The following is a 16,689-nucleotide window of genomic DNA, read 5'->3' as shown; positions in this document are numbered from 1 at the left end:
CTCTAACCAAAGTAGAGTCAAACCCGTCAGATCCACTGAGGGTTCATCATGTTCCTAAACATGAATTGTTCATCACAAGAGGATAGCAGGACCTAGGATGTCAAATTTTAGAGTAGTGAACCTAGGAAAGATCCACCATGGTTTCATTTTACAAACACATAACATCCTTGGGTGAGCAAAGAGTCCTCAAATGAACTGCCTCTAGGAAGTCACCCCGAAGCACAGGGAAAACTGAAATGCCACCATTTGCCTTCTGTCCTCCTCCAGTGGAGATGGCCAGTGATCCTCAAACACATCCAATGTCAAGAGACTGATAGCCGATGTCCATGTCCCTGATGGACGGGTACAACCCATCCTGGAAGCATCTTGTCAAAAGGCCAAGTCCATAGAACAGCACAACAGAAACTGTGAACATTGACTTATCCAAGGACTGTAGTTAGTAGCACAAGAAAGAAAATGTGCTTCCCTCTGTTGAAACTAATGTATATAACCAAACAAAGTGGTAATGCATGGGGTGGTATATAGAATTCCCACATTTTCAGTATGATAGTTCTGCAAATCCAAAATTTCTCTTAAAAAAAAGTAAAATCTTGTAGCCTGAAAATAAAGGCAAAATAAAATGGTCTAGCCTGAACCTGGTTAACATTCTTGATATAAGAACTCTTTGCAAGAAGAACAGAAGTTCCTGACAGAGAAACAGCTGGGGGAAGCTAAGTGCATCTATCTGACATGGCGAGAGGCCCCAGGACAAGATCTGGCCCCAGGACAAGATCTACTCTTTCAGCTTCAGTTGCAAAAGTAAAGTTAAGAGATTTGCTTGATCATATTTACTAAAACCGACAGAAGAACATATTCACAAATCTCAATTTCAAACCCTATTTGAAAGGAAAGCACCAACACATTATCCTTTTCTGCAATAAGTCCTAGATGAGTAAAAGGCAGCTGAAAGAAACTTGTACTGATAGAAGCATTCTTTTAACAAAATCAAATGCAACACATAAACAACAGCATCAATATCAAAACATGACCCAGTAAATAAAACTATTATGACAAATATTTAAGAGTCATTTAAGTGAGAACCTATTATTAATTTTAAGGTTTGATCATGATGTTGCAGTAACTTGTTTGAGTCTTCATCTTTTTAAGACACACAATGGAATATGTGTTAATGAAAGCATACGATGTCTGGAACTTGCTTCAATATATTGTGCAAAAGAGAAGTTAAGAGTTATGGATCAACAGAAGCTGTCAATAAATTTGAGGGGTGGGTGACTGGAACATAGGGGCTATTTTTCTTTTTCTGATCTTCTATGTGAGTCCTTAGTTCTCCCTAATGAAAAGTTAAAACACAATAGAGTCGGATTACTCTAAGCAGCACCCAGGCTGGGTGCATCTCCCAAGCAGGGCCACAGAATAGCTGGTGATCAGCCCCCACCCGGCCTCAGCTTTCCCATCCATAACAGGTTAAACTGAGGGTGGGTGGATTCAAGGACCCCTTAGTTTCCTTCCCGATAAGTGGCTGTAATTTGAGGCTAGATGTCTGGAATCAAGCACCAAGGGCCTCTTTCGCTCTGTTCCATTGTGACCCTGTGCTCATGGGCCTGCAGCCACATTTCTGAGAGGACATCCTCTTTGGGTAATTTGGCTGTCTTGTCCTTGATAGGATGAGGACAAAGACAGGAGTCTGTGAGGCCCTGGGTGATGAAGACTGATAGACAAGGGGGTGTGTGGTACATTTCCACGAGTGACAGTCCCTGCCATGAGGGACCCTGGGAGCTGACCAGGTGTGTGGTATCAGTGTGTAAGCAACCACAGGGTGGGGAGGGCAGGGGTCAGAGCTGATGAATGGGGGACAAGTGAGATCCACACCATTGGCTAAGAGGGTCTGGGGAGCTGAGACAGTGGACCCTGAACTTGGACACAGCCCCACAGGCTACACTCATTCCAGCCTGACCACCTCTGACCTGACCCTGAACCAAGTCCTGAATTGAACGCTGATCTACCTTCCCAGGGACAAACTTTGGATGTCCATTATTACCCGGAAAGTAGCTCTTTCCCACTTCCCACAATGTAACCTCTGTCTGCCCTCAATTTGTGCGACCCTCTCGTAACTCCATCCAACAAAGTGTCCCCAACTCTGTCCCTAAGCCTGACTTTAGTATTGATGCTCTTAAGTGCCCTTGCCCCACACCAGGATCACCAGGTTCCTGACATGTCCACCTGACCCCAAGACAACTGCCCAGGAGCCTCAGCCTCCCCCTCACATTTTCTAAATAACTGTCTATGGAACACTTGTGCCTCACAAGGATGTTGGGCTTGCTAAGGTGGTAGAATGGTGAAGATGATTTGGGAACTCTGGGATACACAATATCAAGCCATTTATCTACTGCAGGATTTGCCAGTGCCTTTACTCAACTAAAGAACATTAGGAATGTTGTAGAAATCACATGTATTTTCCCAACCTTCCTAGGCTCCCTGCTGCCAGCACAACCACTGAGAACCCCTGGGAAATGCTCTTCTGTCTCTTGCCTGGAATCTTGTGATGACCCTTATTTTGTGCTTAGACCATGGACTCGGCTCCACAGTGCTTTTACTCCCATGGCCCATCTCTAGGCCCCTGTTTGCACCAGGACCTCTTCATCGCCCCGTTCACTCTTTAGGGTTCCCCACCCTCTCTACAGGCACCTCTCCCTCAGGGCAGCCCCATGGGATCAGGTTCTGCACGGATCATGCTTCTCCCAGGATGCAGAGCTCACCCACGTTCCCAGGGCATGGGAAGGCTGGATGATCAGGGAGGCAGTCATCAAGATTCCAGAATGCCCTTGCCCTTGATGGTGAACTGTCCCTTAGAGATGTGAGCCTACATACAATGCACATTAGACAAAGCTGGATGATAAATGGTGAGTCCTTTATTGAGAAGAATTGGGTATGGGGGAGTATGGGACCTGGCCTGTGTGAGCCGATCCGGAGTGGGGGAAGGGATACGTGAGAGTTAGGGAAGGGCTGTCTGGGATGAGGGAAGACCTCTCCCTCCACAGGGGCCTGTGCTCCAGGCACCCCCAGGGGCTGGGGCCTGAGGTCAGGCAGCTAAGAACACTGTGCAGGTGCTCCCCTCGTGCATGACCTGGCAGCTGTACCGATCTGCGTTCCTCCACTTGGCAGGCGTCAGGGTCAGGTAGCTGCTGGCCATGTACTTGTTGTCGGTCTGTTTGGAGGGCTTGGTGGTCTGGACACCCTGGGTGATGTCGCTACCGTCTTTCTTCCACTTCACGGCCACGCTGCCCAGGTAGAGGGCACTCACAAGACACCGGTATGTCCTTGTTCGTCTTCAGCTCCTCAGGGGACTCCGGTGGGAAGACGTTGACCTGAGGTGAGGCCTTGGGCTGACCTGCAGGGTGGGGGCGGGGCAGGAGGTGAGAGCCCTGGTGGTCTATCTGGGAGCCCCTGACCTCAGGCTGTAAGTGGGGATATCCGGGCTCCTAGGTCCATATGTAGGTCCCGGCAGGGCCCCTCTGCTCCCAGGATGCTTGGCAGGGGGGGCTGGGGTCCCCACCTGCCATCATCTTTCCTGTGACCTCCTCAATCCTGGCCTTCCACCTGGAAATATCCCGCAGACCCACCTGCCCATGAATCTTTGTTACATCTCTTGGGTGTCTGTATGGAGGGTCTGTCTGTCCCTGAGAAAATGGTTTGAGTTCCTTCAGTCTCCTGGGGGTTCTACTCTGGGACAATCCTCAGCTGATACATCTGCTCTGGCAGGCACTGGGTTCTTTGCCCTCATGGTCTGTGCTTTTCCACAACCTGCCTCCCCTGAGGGTCTTTTCTTAGATGAGGCACTTTGCTCATCAGGTAGCTCTGCCTGCCTGTCCCGGGTCTCTCCTATGATGCCGAGTGAGTTTTGGTGTCCTTCCTGGCTGTCTGTTCTGGAGGTTTCAGGCTGGATGACATGCATTTCTCTCCAAAGGGACTTGTGGGTCTGAGAAGTGCCCGCTGCAGGGACCCAGGAGGGCCCTTTCCCCCAACAGTCCACCCTTCCCTAACCTCACCTTGTTCCTGGGGCTAGAGTCTTTTCCTCCTGCCTGTTTTTCCTGAGTCCTGTTGAGGCTGCTGGCTCAGCACGTGGAGGCCCCCAATGGTCCAGCAGGAATCCCTTCCCCATCCCTACACATTCCCAGGTCCTGGTCCTCTGTCCTCCCAGAACCCCTGAAGAGCATCTGACTATTGCTTCCTCAGCCTGACCTGGAGCCTTTGTTTCTCTCCAAATTCTCCCAGTGGGTCTCCCTCTCAATGGCCTCTTGTTCCCTCTTCTCCATGTGACAGGTGACCCAAATGACCCACAGTCAATGCTGTTCCAAAGGAGCCCAAATAGAGAAGGAGCAAACAGAAAGGGTCTTAGGGACCTGGGGACCCCTGGAAGGGATTAGCCTATTCTCTAAGGAAGGACTAGATGACAAAGAAGGACTGTCATCTCATATAGTCTTTGCCTGTGGGGATAGAAAGGGATGAGTTTGAGCTGTCGATATATAGGAGGGTGTGAGCAGAGAAAGAGCCCAGGACTCCAGGAAACCTGCTCCTGGGCAACCCTGATGGCAGTCTGAGACCAGACATAGAAAAGGAGCAAACTCAGCAGAAAACTGGCCCCAGACTTGGGGGAAGAGGAGAAGAGACTTTCCTAGGATGTCCTGTGCCAGCTCCCTCCCAGCACTCTATCTTCCCCCTGCAGTTGTCTGGAAGAAGTACTGGCCACTGCTCAGGCTGGGTCTGCTCAGGAGTGAGAGACCTATGCCTGCCTTGCTAACCCCGGGAGGGATGGGATAGGTGAGCTCATGGGCACAGCAGAAGGAACCCTGGATAGCAGGGATCCCAAAGGCAGTTGGTGATTAGATCTTGTTTTCCCCATGACTGTTTCTTATAAAGCAAACACGTTATTGGAAGGTTTATCCAAACAGAAGAGGGAACTCTATGGAAGGAACAGGGCTCCAAACAGAAGAGGGAAGCTCTATGGAAGGAACAGGGCCTTCTTCTCCATGCAACTGAGAGCACCATGATCTATTGATAGATATAGGTAAGGACAGAGGGTGCCCCAGGGTTCCACCTGTAGCCCAGTGTAGAGGCCAATTTTCCTGGAAGGCTGTGGACATAGGATGCTCCCAGACACCCAATGTGACTCCAGGGGTCTCAGGTTCATCTCTCCTATGACAGGTCTTATTAAGGGATGAGCCTGGCAGGGTAGGCCTAGCTGGTCCCATTCACATATACCAGTTTCATTCCTCCAAAGAGACTGTGGGCACAGGCCCAGGTATAATCTTGAAACAAAGTGGAGTCAAATCCATCAGATCTGTTAAGGCTCATTGTGTTACTAAACATGAATTGTGGCAGGGACCTAGAATGTCAAATGAATTGTGGCAGGGACCTAAAATGTCAAATTATAAAGTAGAGAACTTAGAAAGTACCCAACATGGCTCCATTTTACAAACACATGACAAACATCCTTGAATGAGCAAAAAGCCCTTAAGGGAACCCATTCTAGGAAGCCTCACAGCCTCACCCCAAAGAACAGGGAGAACTGAAATGCTACCCTTTGCCTTCTATCCTCCTCCAGTGGAGACGGCCATTGAGCCGCAAACATATCCACAATCGAGACAGCGATACCCAGCGTGGGTGCCCATGATGGAAGGGGAAAATCCATTCTGGGGGCATCTTGCCAAAAAGTCTGTGGAGACTCTCTTTGAGCTTCTGGATCCCTGAATTGCTTGTGTGAGAAGAACAGAGAAACACTCTGTCAACCCCTTGGGAGATGCCCCAGAGCACACTCTCAGCTCCTACAGCTATTTGGTTGCACAGAAGAGGCAAAGAGTTTAGGGAAATAACTATTGATGAAAACATATTCACCAATCACAATTTGAAGCCTTACTTGAAAGGGAAGAGCCATCGTTTATGCTTTTTACTAATATATGAAACCCATCTGTGGGTGAATAAGGGACAGTTGAAAAGACTTTTTCTGTATGGAAACATTCCATAAATAGAAAGGAACATAACAAAATGACTAGCACAAAACACACACACACACACACATACATGGATACACATCTCAGTGAATGCACAGATAACATTCAAGGGACATGTGAATAAAAGCCTATTTATGACCTTCGTGATTTATGAGCAATTTGTGTTCAGGTTTGATCATGATATTTTAGTGATATTTTAGAGTCTCTAATTTTTTGATACATAGAGGAATATTTACAGACAAAACAGATACTGTGAATTTGCTTCAAAAGACCGCATTAGATGAGCTAATCAGTTGTGGGTAGTGTAGCGTCATCAGTCAACTGATTATTTAGGGGCTGGGTGATGGTACCTGGGGGTTATTTTTCTTCTTTCTGTCTCCTTATATTTGTGTTAACAATTCTCCCAAATTAACTCTTATAACACAATAGCCTGGGCTGCAGTGAGGAGGTGAGCATCTCTCCAGCAGGGCCACTGAGATGCTGGGCCTTTGATGGTACCCCCACACACCCCAGTCAGGTCTCAGCTTCCACATCCCTGATGAGTTCAGACAGAGGAGGCACTACGTGAACCCCAAGCTTCCTTCCAGCTCAGAGGCTGTGATTTAGGTCCCTGGTAGCTGGGATCCAGCCTCAAGGGGCTGCTTTTCTCCCATGTGGCTCCTGTGCTCTGTGGGTTACTTCCCTGTAGGCCCACACAGCTGCTTTGGGGGTGGGGGTTGGGGAAGGCCACTGTCTCGTGCCTGAAGGGCTTGGGGCTGAGACAGTGGGGTTGAGAACGCCTGGTGCACAGGAAATAAGACAGGTGGCCAGGGAGATGGAGGATGCTGTACCTCCAAGACGGGAACAGTGACAGATGTCAGGGAACCCTGAGCCGAAGCTGTCTGTGACACTGGGGTGCTATTGCCCATAGGGTGGATGAGCATGAGAGGGGGAAGGAGGTGAGGCTGCACGCCTGGTGGGCAGGAGGGGCCCTGGGAGCAGAGTCCCTATAAGGTGGTGACCCTAGTTTAGAATTCAATTCTGACCCACCCTCTCTGGATAATTTTTGGCCACCACCTACGTACCTAGACATGCCCATTCTCACATTCCCCATTGTAACCAGGGTCCACCTTTCCCACTGTCCAACATTTCCCAACTTTATCCCTAAAGCTGTCTCCAGCTCTATCTCTAAACCTGAAATAGACAGCAAGACCCTTCATGAGTGAGATCTCAGCCCCATGCCAGTGATAACTTTGAACCTGATCTATGCCCATCTGAACCTAAGCTGACTGCCCCTAGTGCCTCATCCTCTCTGTGCCCCCAGACCTCTTTAAAATTATTGTTCTTGGAAATCCTCTATCTTGCAAGGTTGTAGGGCTTCCTGAGGTGGGGAAGAAAGTCAACATGATTTAGGATTGTAACAAAGCAGTTTCTCTGCGGCAGGACTTGTCAGTGCCTTTACTTAGCTAATGAGCATTGTGAACATTTGAGAAATCACCGTGTGTTGATTTTCCAAACTTTCCCAGCTCGACAGTGCCAGCACAACCACTGACACCCCCTGGGAACTGTTCTCTTGTCCCTTGTGTCGAACCTGGAGGGTGACCTTGTTTTGTGCTTAGACTGTGGCCTCAGTTACACTGGGATCTCTCCTTCCCTGGTCCATGTCTAGGCTCCCCCTGGACCCTGGCCTTCCTCATCCTCCCATAGCTCTTCATGGATCCCCATCCTCTCACTTGGCCCCTCTCCCACAATGTCAGGTCCTGCATGGATCATGGTTCCACCAGCACAAAGAGTTCGCCCTGTTTGCAGGGCCTGGGAGGGTGGGAGATTGGGGAGACAGGATCCTTACTTGAGAATGCCCTTGTCCCTTCCTCGTGACCCACCCCCCAGAGATGAGAGCAGATAAACAACTGGCATTAGACAAAGTTGGATGATAAATGGTGAGTCCTTTATTGAGAAGTGGACACAGGGAAGGGGGGTAGAGGGAGGGACTGGGACTGTGATAGGTGATCCCAGAAGCGGGGCTGAGGGATACAGTGGAGAGGACGGAATTCGGTGTCTGCAATGAGGGAAGACCCTTCCCCAGGGGCCTGTGCTCCAGGCTCCCCTAGGGGCTGGGGCCTGAGGTCAGGCAGCTAAGAACACTGCGCGGGGCTCATACTCTTAACCACGGTGCTCCCCTCGTGCGTGACCTGGCAGATGTACTGATCTGCGTTCCTCCACTCAGGAGGCGTCAGGGTCAGGTAGCTGCTGGCCGCGTACTTGTTGTCGGTCTGTTTGGAGGGCTTGGTGGTCTGGACGCCCTGGGTGATGTCGCTACCGTCTCTCTTCCACTTCACGTCCACAGCGCCCGGGTAGAAGCCAGTAATGAGACACACCAGCGTGGCCTTGTTGGTCTTCAGCTCCTCAGGGGACGGCGGGAACACACTGACCTGGGGCGAGGCCTTGGGCTGACCTGCAGGGCGGGGGCGGGGCGGGAGGTGAGAGTCCCTGTGGCCATCCTGGGAGCCCCTGACCTCAGGTTGTAGGTGGGGATATCTGGGCTCCCAGTCCCATGCCCAGGTCCTCAGGCAGGGTCTCCCCTGCTCCAGGATGCATCCAGGGGCCCAGGGGTCCTGATCGTATACACCTGCCATCACCTTTCCTGTGACCCTCTGGACCCTGGCCTCCCAACACCTGGACTCATCCCCTTGACTCACCTGCCCATGATTCTTTGTGGCATCTTTAGGGGATCTATATGGAGGGTCAGTCTGTCCCCAAGAGGATGGTGTGAGCTCTCTGAGTCCCTTGGGAGGGGAATGTCCCCTGGGCCATTCCTCAACTGATACATCTGCTCTGACAGGCACTGGCTTCTTTGCCCTCAGCATCTGTGCTTTTACGCCTCCCCCAAGGGTCTTTCCTTGGATGCCTGCCTGTCCCAGGGTCTCTCCTATTTTGCAGAGTTGGTTTGGCTCCTTTCGGGACACTGTGCTGGGAAGGACTGGCTTCCTGTCACCTCTCCCAGTCTCATCCATTTGTCTCTCTATCTCCAGATGGACTCAGAGCTCCTCTCCACCCTCGATTGTCCCCCCTTGAAGGATCCACCAAAGTTGAACCCTCCTCTCCACTTTCCATGGCATCCCCTTGGGCTGCCCTCCTGAGTCCCCAGAGGCTGGAGAAACTGAACCCCCCTTTCTGCCCTCCGTGGTCTCCCCTTGCGCTGCTCCTGTGAATCCCTGGAGGCTGGAGTCACAGCTCCAGCCCTCATGCACCCCAGGCCTCCAGTGCAATCTTTTCAGCCCTGAGCCCAAGCCCAGGGGACACAGGACTGTCTCTAATGCAGCCCCTAGTTTCCCTTCTCAGAACCACCTCTTATCCCCCTCAAACATCGCTCTAGAAATGGGGAAGGAACACCGTTCCTGGGGTCAAACTCCCCAGCCCCAGCCTCTGGGGCTAGGCTGGTGGCCCGCTGTCAACTCTGAAGATGGGCTGCCTGCCATTGGGGTCTTTCCTGCTGGCTACCCCAAGACCAATCTGCTTCCCCTAGACACCACAGAGAAAGGTACAGGGGGTTGGTCCTAAGACGGGGGAGGATAGAAGGAGACAGAGAGAAAACAGACTTTCTGGAGACAGAAGAGGTATGGGAGAGGTTGGGAAAGGGTTGTGAGGGCCACTTACCTAGGACGGTGAGCCGGGTCCCGCTGCCGAAAGTATACCACAGTGACAGAGGCTCATACAAAAACCCACAGGGCCAGCACCTGGCGCCTTCCCCTGTGGGCCAGTCTGACTGGGGACCATCTGGGTGTGATGGGCACTGGGCTGTGTGGGTGGGGCTGCATCTTGGTTGCCAGGTGGGGTTGGTGGCTAGCATTTTAGAGGCTGGGGCATCCCTGGGGTGAGCATGACCTTGACCATGTCCATTCACCCACCCAGCAACAGCTACTGAGCACCCATCTGCACCATGCCCTGTATCTCTCCCTGAAATCTTTCAGGCCAAGGCCCGTCACACAGTCAAGGTCGCTGGCCTCCCCAGACCCTGTGGTACCTTACTTCACTGCAGGATGCAACACTGTGGTCTGGCTTCCCTTTCTCCCCATGCCATGCAGGGCTGCTGACCCCAGGCTGCCACACTGGGTCCTGTGCATCTATCCAAACCCTGCATCTGGCGACTGCACGGAGGATCTCAGATCCATACTTCCAGCCCTGACCTCTCTTGTCAGCTCTAAATTCTCATATGTTCTGCCCGCTGCGCATATCTCTAAATGAGTGTCTTCCAGGCACCTCCAACTCAACAGACCCTGAACAAAACTAAGCCCATTTCCTGACAACCTTGCTCCCCTGCAGCGCCTCATTTTAGCAGCGTTCTCTCCAAGCCATAGACCTAGAGCCACCCCAGGACCCTTCACCCTTATTGAATTGCTCTCTTGTCCTGGACATTCTATCATGGCATAAAAAATACCACTAAAAGAATTAGAGAAAGAACCACCCAAATCACATTCTAAGAGTTTGTAACTGCAAGAAGCCTCAGGCTTTGCCAAATCTGATTTTATCTCCAAAGACAGTTTATTTAAATTGGAAGATAACCCATCATATTGAGGCCAGCATCTTCCATCTTGAGCAGCAGGACCACTTGGGCATGACTGTATTTATGATGTATTAAGATTTTTGAAACAAAATTTAATATAATAGTAATATGAGTTCAATACTTATTTCTAACTTAAAGAAAGCAAACATTGAGCATTTTAGTAAATTCACAATTGAAGAAAACATCTTCAATTGGATAAGAAGCCTCCCAGAAACTTACAGCAGCTTTCACATTTAAAGGTAAAGCATTTAAAAACGAGGAACAAGTCAATGTTGCTCACTCCCACTTTTATTAGTCAAAATATTCTGGAAATTTTAGCCAATGAAATGAGAGGAATTTTTAAAAGTTGTAAATGTTAGAAAAACATAGAAAAAAATTTCAGATGATGTGATAGTCTACTCATAAAACAAACACACACAACAAAAAACCCAAGAGAATCAGCAGGAGAACATTAAAACTAAAATAAGGGTTCAATACAGTGACTGGATACAAGAGCAATATACAAAAATCAGTAGGTTTCCCTTCTACACCATCAGTAACCACGTATGTATATGAATTTGAAGGAGAAACATACAACGTCAATAAAAATTATGTTAAAAATCCTAGATATTAACATAAAGTATCTATGATGTGCATGAATAAAACCTAAAACAACTTGACATAATACAGAAGCGAGTGAGTGGAGATGCATTACATTCCTGGATAGAAATGCTGAACATTGTAAAGACTGCTCTCAAGTTATCTATATATTCCTTGAAATTACAAGCACAAACCAAAATAATTATTATTGAAAGGTAGTGAACTGATTCTAAAGTTTGGCAGTAAGAATAATGTTGGAGGAAGCAGACTTGGCCCAGTGGTTAGGGTGTCCGTCTACCACACGGGAGGTCCCTGGTTCAAACCCTGGGCCTCCTTGACCCGTGTGCAGCTGGCCCATGCCCAGTGCTGATGCGCGCAAGGAGTGCCCTGCCACACAGGGGTGTCCCCGCGTAGAGGAGCCCCAAGCGCAAGGAGTGCGCCCCATAAGGAGAGCTGCCCAGTGCAAAAGAAAAGTGCAGTTTGCCCAGGAATGGCACTGCACACACAGAGAGCTGACGCAGCAAGATGATGCAACAAAAACGAACACAGCTTCCCGTGCCGCTGATAACAACAGAAGCAGACAAAGAAGACAATGCAGCAAATAGACACAGAGAACAGACAACCGGGGTGGGGGGTGGGGGGGGGGGGAAGGGGAGAGAAATAAATAAATAAATCTTTAAAAAAAAAGAATAATGTTCGTGAATGAACATGAATATTTTGAAAAATAATAATGATGATGGGTTCTTTCTCTACCAGGTTTTAAAACATACTATAAAGTTAAAGTAATTAAAACAATGTGGAACTCATATAGGCATAGACCAATAGATCAATAGAACCAACAAAAAGACTACAGAAACAGAAATGTATATAATCAGTAATTTTGCATTTGCCAACAGTTGCATTTATATTCAACAAATGTTTGATGAGCTGCTCTGCATTTGGAAAATAAAGTTAGGTTCTTATTTCCACAAAAATAAACTCCAGATGGATCAAAAAAACATCAAAATGATACAATTACCAAAATAATATGTAGAAAATAATTTCATAACATAGAAATGAAGATGACTCACTTAATCATAGCACCAATCACAGAAACCTCAAAGAGAAAGTTATTCCAATCTGACCCATACAAATTAAACACTGCTTTATAGTATAAGACCTCATAAACAAAAGGCATAAAACAGTCTAGGGGAAAATAGTCATAGCGGGTATACTAGACAAAGGGTTAACACCCAAAAGTACATAAAGAATTTCTATAACTTCACAGAGGAATTTGAAAAACTGAACACAATCAACTAAAGCAGATGAAATTATGACCATTCAATTTGCAAAAGAAATACTAGTCAATAAAAATACGTAAAGAACATAAGTTTCACCAGTGACCAAATAATGCACCATAAAAGCACAAACATCTCTTTTTTTGCCATCAGATGGGCAAAATAAAAGATCAGCAAGGTTGTATGGGAAAGGGCGCTGTCATTCCTTGTGGTAAACTGAAACAGCCTTTGGGGGAGGCGGTAACTAAGCTCTACCTATGAACAGCTCTCTGATCCAACAAATCTACTTTTAAGGTTCCAACCACAGACACAGGGATTTCCACAGCATTCCATTTTTTTTTTTTTTTTTTGAGGTACTAGGGATTGAACCCGGGACCTCATACATGCAAAACAGGTGCTCAACCACTGAGCTACACACACTCCCTGTAATCATTTTTTAATGGAAGCCACCTAAATGTCCATTAATTGGGGAATGATTAAACAAATTCTGGTTCACTCAGACTTTGAACTCTTATAGAGCCATTATAAGCTCTTCTGGTAGATCAATATGGGCTGACATATAAAATGTCTTGTTTAAAAAGCTAGTTGCACTGAACCATATATTTGAATGTGGTTACGAGGAGAAAGTTTAGGCTGTATGTATGGTACTAGAATAAAACATTTTTTGAAAACCTGGTGGCAGGATGACATATAGACTATGGCTCCATTTTTGGGGGAAAACATCCCAACACCAGCAATATACGTGTGTGTATGTGTTTCAGGAGTATGCTGATTACGAATAAGCCCAGAAGCTCTGTGCTTTGTCTGGGGTCACACAGCAAGGCGGAGTGAGACCACAGGCTGCCCCACACACCCCTGTCCAAGCCTCTCCTACAGAGGGAGGTGCCTGCACCGTGGGTCTCCAGAGGGCCAGTCTTCGGGGTGGCCTGGGCTAAGAGTACCCTGGAGAACTCAGGAAGACCCCTCCTCTTCCCCAGCCTGGTGCTTCAGGGAGCAGCCCCTGCTCTACGAGGGTAAGGGGGCAGAGGCAGCCTGCGCGCTCAGGGAGGAGTAGTTGGAAGCACCTCGGGCTCAACATTTAAAGGACACCCAAAGCCCAGTCATCAAGATATAGCATATTTTGACGCAATATCAAAAAACAAAAATTCATGCACAAAATCCACGCCGAACCAACAAGCAGCAATTTCAGTAAAGACCAGATCTGCCAGGACCCGTCCTCTCCGGGAGGAACCTTCATTTTCGTCCATCTCCGGGTCCTTGCCGCTCTCGCCCTCAGTCACCCATTCGGGGTTTGGGTCGCAGGGACCCTGCAGGTCCCTCCCAGGACAGGCTTGGCCCTTACCTCTCCCACAGGCTCCGCAGGCTCCACACGCTGCACCAGCTGCTTCCTGCCGCGCCTCGGGGCCGGGGATGCTCGGGGTGCAGCCGCGGGGGCGGGAGGCTGTGGCGCCCACCACCAGCCCAAAAGCAGCAGAGGCCGCAGGTCCACGGTGCCGGTCCCGGCCCTCACGGGCCCGCGGGGTTAAGGGCGCCCACCGCCGACCCGCGCCGTCTGTTCCCCGGATGTCGGCAGCTTCCCGCGCCCCCCTTGCCGGCAGCGGCCGCCCCAGCGCGCCGCGGCCCGCATGGCTCTGGTCCCTGCCCCCAACGCCCGACGCTTCCAGGGTCCATGGTGTTACTCTGAGGGGTATTGCCCAGAGAGGCAGCTGCCAACCTCCCCACCGCGGGCAGGAACCAGTGCTCACCGCCTTCCACTGCGCATGCGCGGCCCCGCCCCTGGGGCCCTGGGTGGGGACACACCTGCGCCTGCCCATGGTCCCCAAGGGCGCGAGCTCCTCGGGGCGGGGCTGGGGGGCTTCACCTCTGACCAGTCCCTGTGGCCGGGCCCCTCCCCCCTGCACTCGGCCCAGGTAGGGCCGGCAGTTCCTCAGCGGGGTAGGCTGAGTCAAGCTGTCTCCCTTCTGGTCCTCTGCTGGCTCAGCTTTTTAGCCCTGCCAGGGCCCTGCAGAGGAGTGCTTTTCTACCCCTCATCCAAGGAGGACTTCCGTGTGCCTCAGTTTCCTGATCTGTAAAATGGGGCAGGGAGGTGACTAGAATTAATGGAGAGGACCACTCTGCTGAGCAATGCATGCAGTGGATTTTGAACGAAGTCTGATTCCCTCTCCGCCCTTCTCTTATGTTGGCCTTTAGAATAACTTCCGGGGTGAGCCAGGGACAAGGGTCCCTGTTTTACAGGTGAGAATACCGAGGCCCACCAGAGAGGAATGGTGGGCTCAAGGTTGCTGAGAGTAAGCTCAAATGTGGGAGTGTGTCCCCTGAAATTTTAGCTTCACAAGTTCAAGTGCAAGATTTTTGCTTGGCTCTAGAGAATTCCACCCATGACAGAGTTTTTTAAAAAAGATTTATTTTATTGATTGATTTCTCCCCACCCCTTCTTTGTTTGCACTTGGTGTGTGCTGTGTCTTTAGGAGGCACTGGGAACTAAACACAGGACCGCTGACGTGGGAGTGAGGCTCCTAATTGCTTGAGCCACCTCTCTTCCCTGCTTTGTTGTGTCTCATTATGTTTTTCTTCTTGTGTTTCTTGTTGTGTCCTCTTGTGTCACCTTGCTGCACCTTCCCATCATTCCAGCTTGCTGTCTTCTTTAGGAGGCACTGGGAATCAAACCATGGACCTCCCATGTGGTAAGCAGGAGCTCAGTTGCCTGAGCCACATCTGCTTCCCCAGTGATTAATTTAGGATTGAGTGGGAAGTTGTGTAGGAAAGGAGGGCTGTGCAGGTGGTTTGGTTTGAGGACATTTTCGAAGCCCAGGAATAATGGCATAATTATGATAGTGATAGTCCCATTCAAATGCCTGCTGGGTGCTTTACCCTTTCATCATAGGAGATAAGATTCTATATAACCTTTGGAAATGAGGAAACCGATGATGGGGCAGCTTCGGTACTTTCTGGATTCCACACGGCCAAATGGTGGCAGGACTGGGGTCTCACCCCGAGGCCTGGCTCTTCCATAGCACCAGGGAATGTTTTGTTGATGAGGGCACCATTCTCAAGTGTCCCTATGAAACCTGGCTGCTTGGTGCATGGGGCAAACTCAGCCCAGAGTCCAGCACATAGCAGCTGCTCACTGAATGCAGTCTGAATCTGGTTGATGCGGCGGCTTGCTCGGTTGGTAGAGGTGGGGTCTGGCTGCGGACAAGGGGTCGGTCCAGCTCTGGACGAGGGGTCGGTCCCACTTGGGATGAAGGGTCGGTCCCACTTGGGACGAGGGGTCGGTCCGGCAGCAGACGAGGGATCGGTCTCACAAGGGGTTGCGCGGTTCGGCTGACGGGGTCGCCCGGCGAAGCCGGCGACGAAGGGGTCACCCGGAGAAGCAGGCGACGAACTGGGGACAAGGGAGGCCAGGCCCTTGTCGGGGGCTCTCAGGACTGGAGGGCGCACGGCAGAAGAACTACCGCGGAGACAAGGTAAACACGCAAGTCCACTTTATTGAGGGAGAGGCAACAGTTTTATAGGGGCTGGGGAAGGCTGATTGGTCGAAGCCACGCCCTGTACTGATTGGTTGCCGGCGAAAGGTCAGTGGGCGGTACTGGACGGGGGAGGGGTGGTGGTTAGGGATTGGCTGTCGCTGTTGCTGGGGGAAGGGGCAGGGTTTAGTGATTGGTGGCTGCTGTTGCTGGGGTGGGGGGCAGACTGGATTTTTCTGCCCACGCCTGGCTGTTGCTGCTGTCGGGGGAGGGGAAAAGGGCAGACTGGAATTTTCCACCCTGCGCCTGCGCAGAGAGAAAGAAGAAGAAGGGTGCCGCCCCACAAGGCATCGTGTGGCGTCATCCGGGAGGAGGAGCGGCCGCGGAAGCATGGCTGCCGAGAAGGGGAGACCCGAGGGCACTCTGCGCCCATGCCGAGCTTCCTTCAGGGGTGGCGGTGGGTCCGACCAGCCACCCTATTATGGGGGCAGCGGCTTGGCCTGCCGCGGCTGCTCCCCCGCCAGGCCAGCAAACCACACTTCAGCCCAAGGGGTGACCGCAGGTTGATTCAAGATTTCTTTTGTTTCCAGTGGGATCATACCTACCCGTACACACATCCATTTATTCCATCCTTTTTCACCCCCTACCCTGGTGAGAAAGGTCCATGTTCTGCCACCTCACAGAGGGTTAGCATCCTGCGATAATGGACATGAAGACCTGCATGCCTGCAATACTATTATTTGTTATCATTGCTATTATTATCATTTTATTTATTATCACTATGTGTGGGCCCACCTGGGCCAGGCTAGAAAAAA

General features: G+C 50.3%; 1 protein-coding gene across 1 annotated transcript; it reads right to left on the bottom strand.

Moving 5' to 3' along the window:
• Positions 1–7,913: 7,913 nt before the first annotated feature.
• Positions 7,914–14,221, bottom strand: LOC131274456 (uncharacterized). The gene is made up of 2 exons (XM_071209671.1): positions 13,750–14,221; positions 7,914–8,442 (listed from the first exon to the last, which is right to left on the bottom strand). Exons 1-2 carry the CDS (start codon positions 14,219–14,221, stop codon positions 8,123–8,125), a joined length of 792 nt encoding a protein of 263 aa, XP_071065772.1. The 3' UTR covers positions 7,914–8,122.
• Positions 14,222–16,689: the final 2,468 nt, after the last annotated feature.

Source organism: Dasypus novemcinctus, chromosome 19 (genome assembly GCF_030445035.2).
Source record: "Dasypus novemcinctus isolate mDasNov1 chromosome 19, mDasNov1.1.hap2, whole genome shotgun sequence".
Classification (NCBI taxonomy): domain Eukaryota; kingdom Metazoa; phylum Chordata; class Mammalia; order Cingulata; family Dasypodidae; genus Dasypus; species Dasypus novemcinctus.
This window is presented reverse-complemented; position numbering and strand designations above follow the sequence as displayed.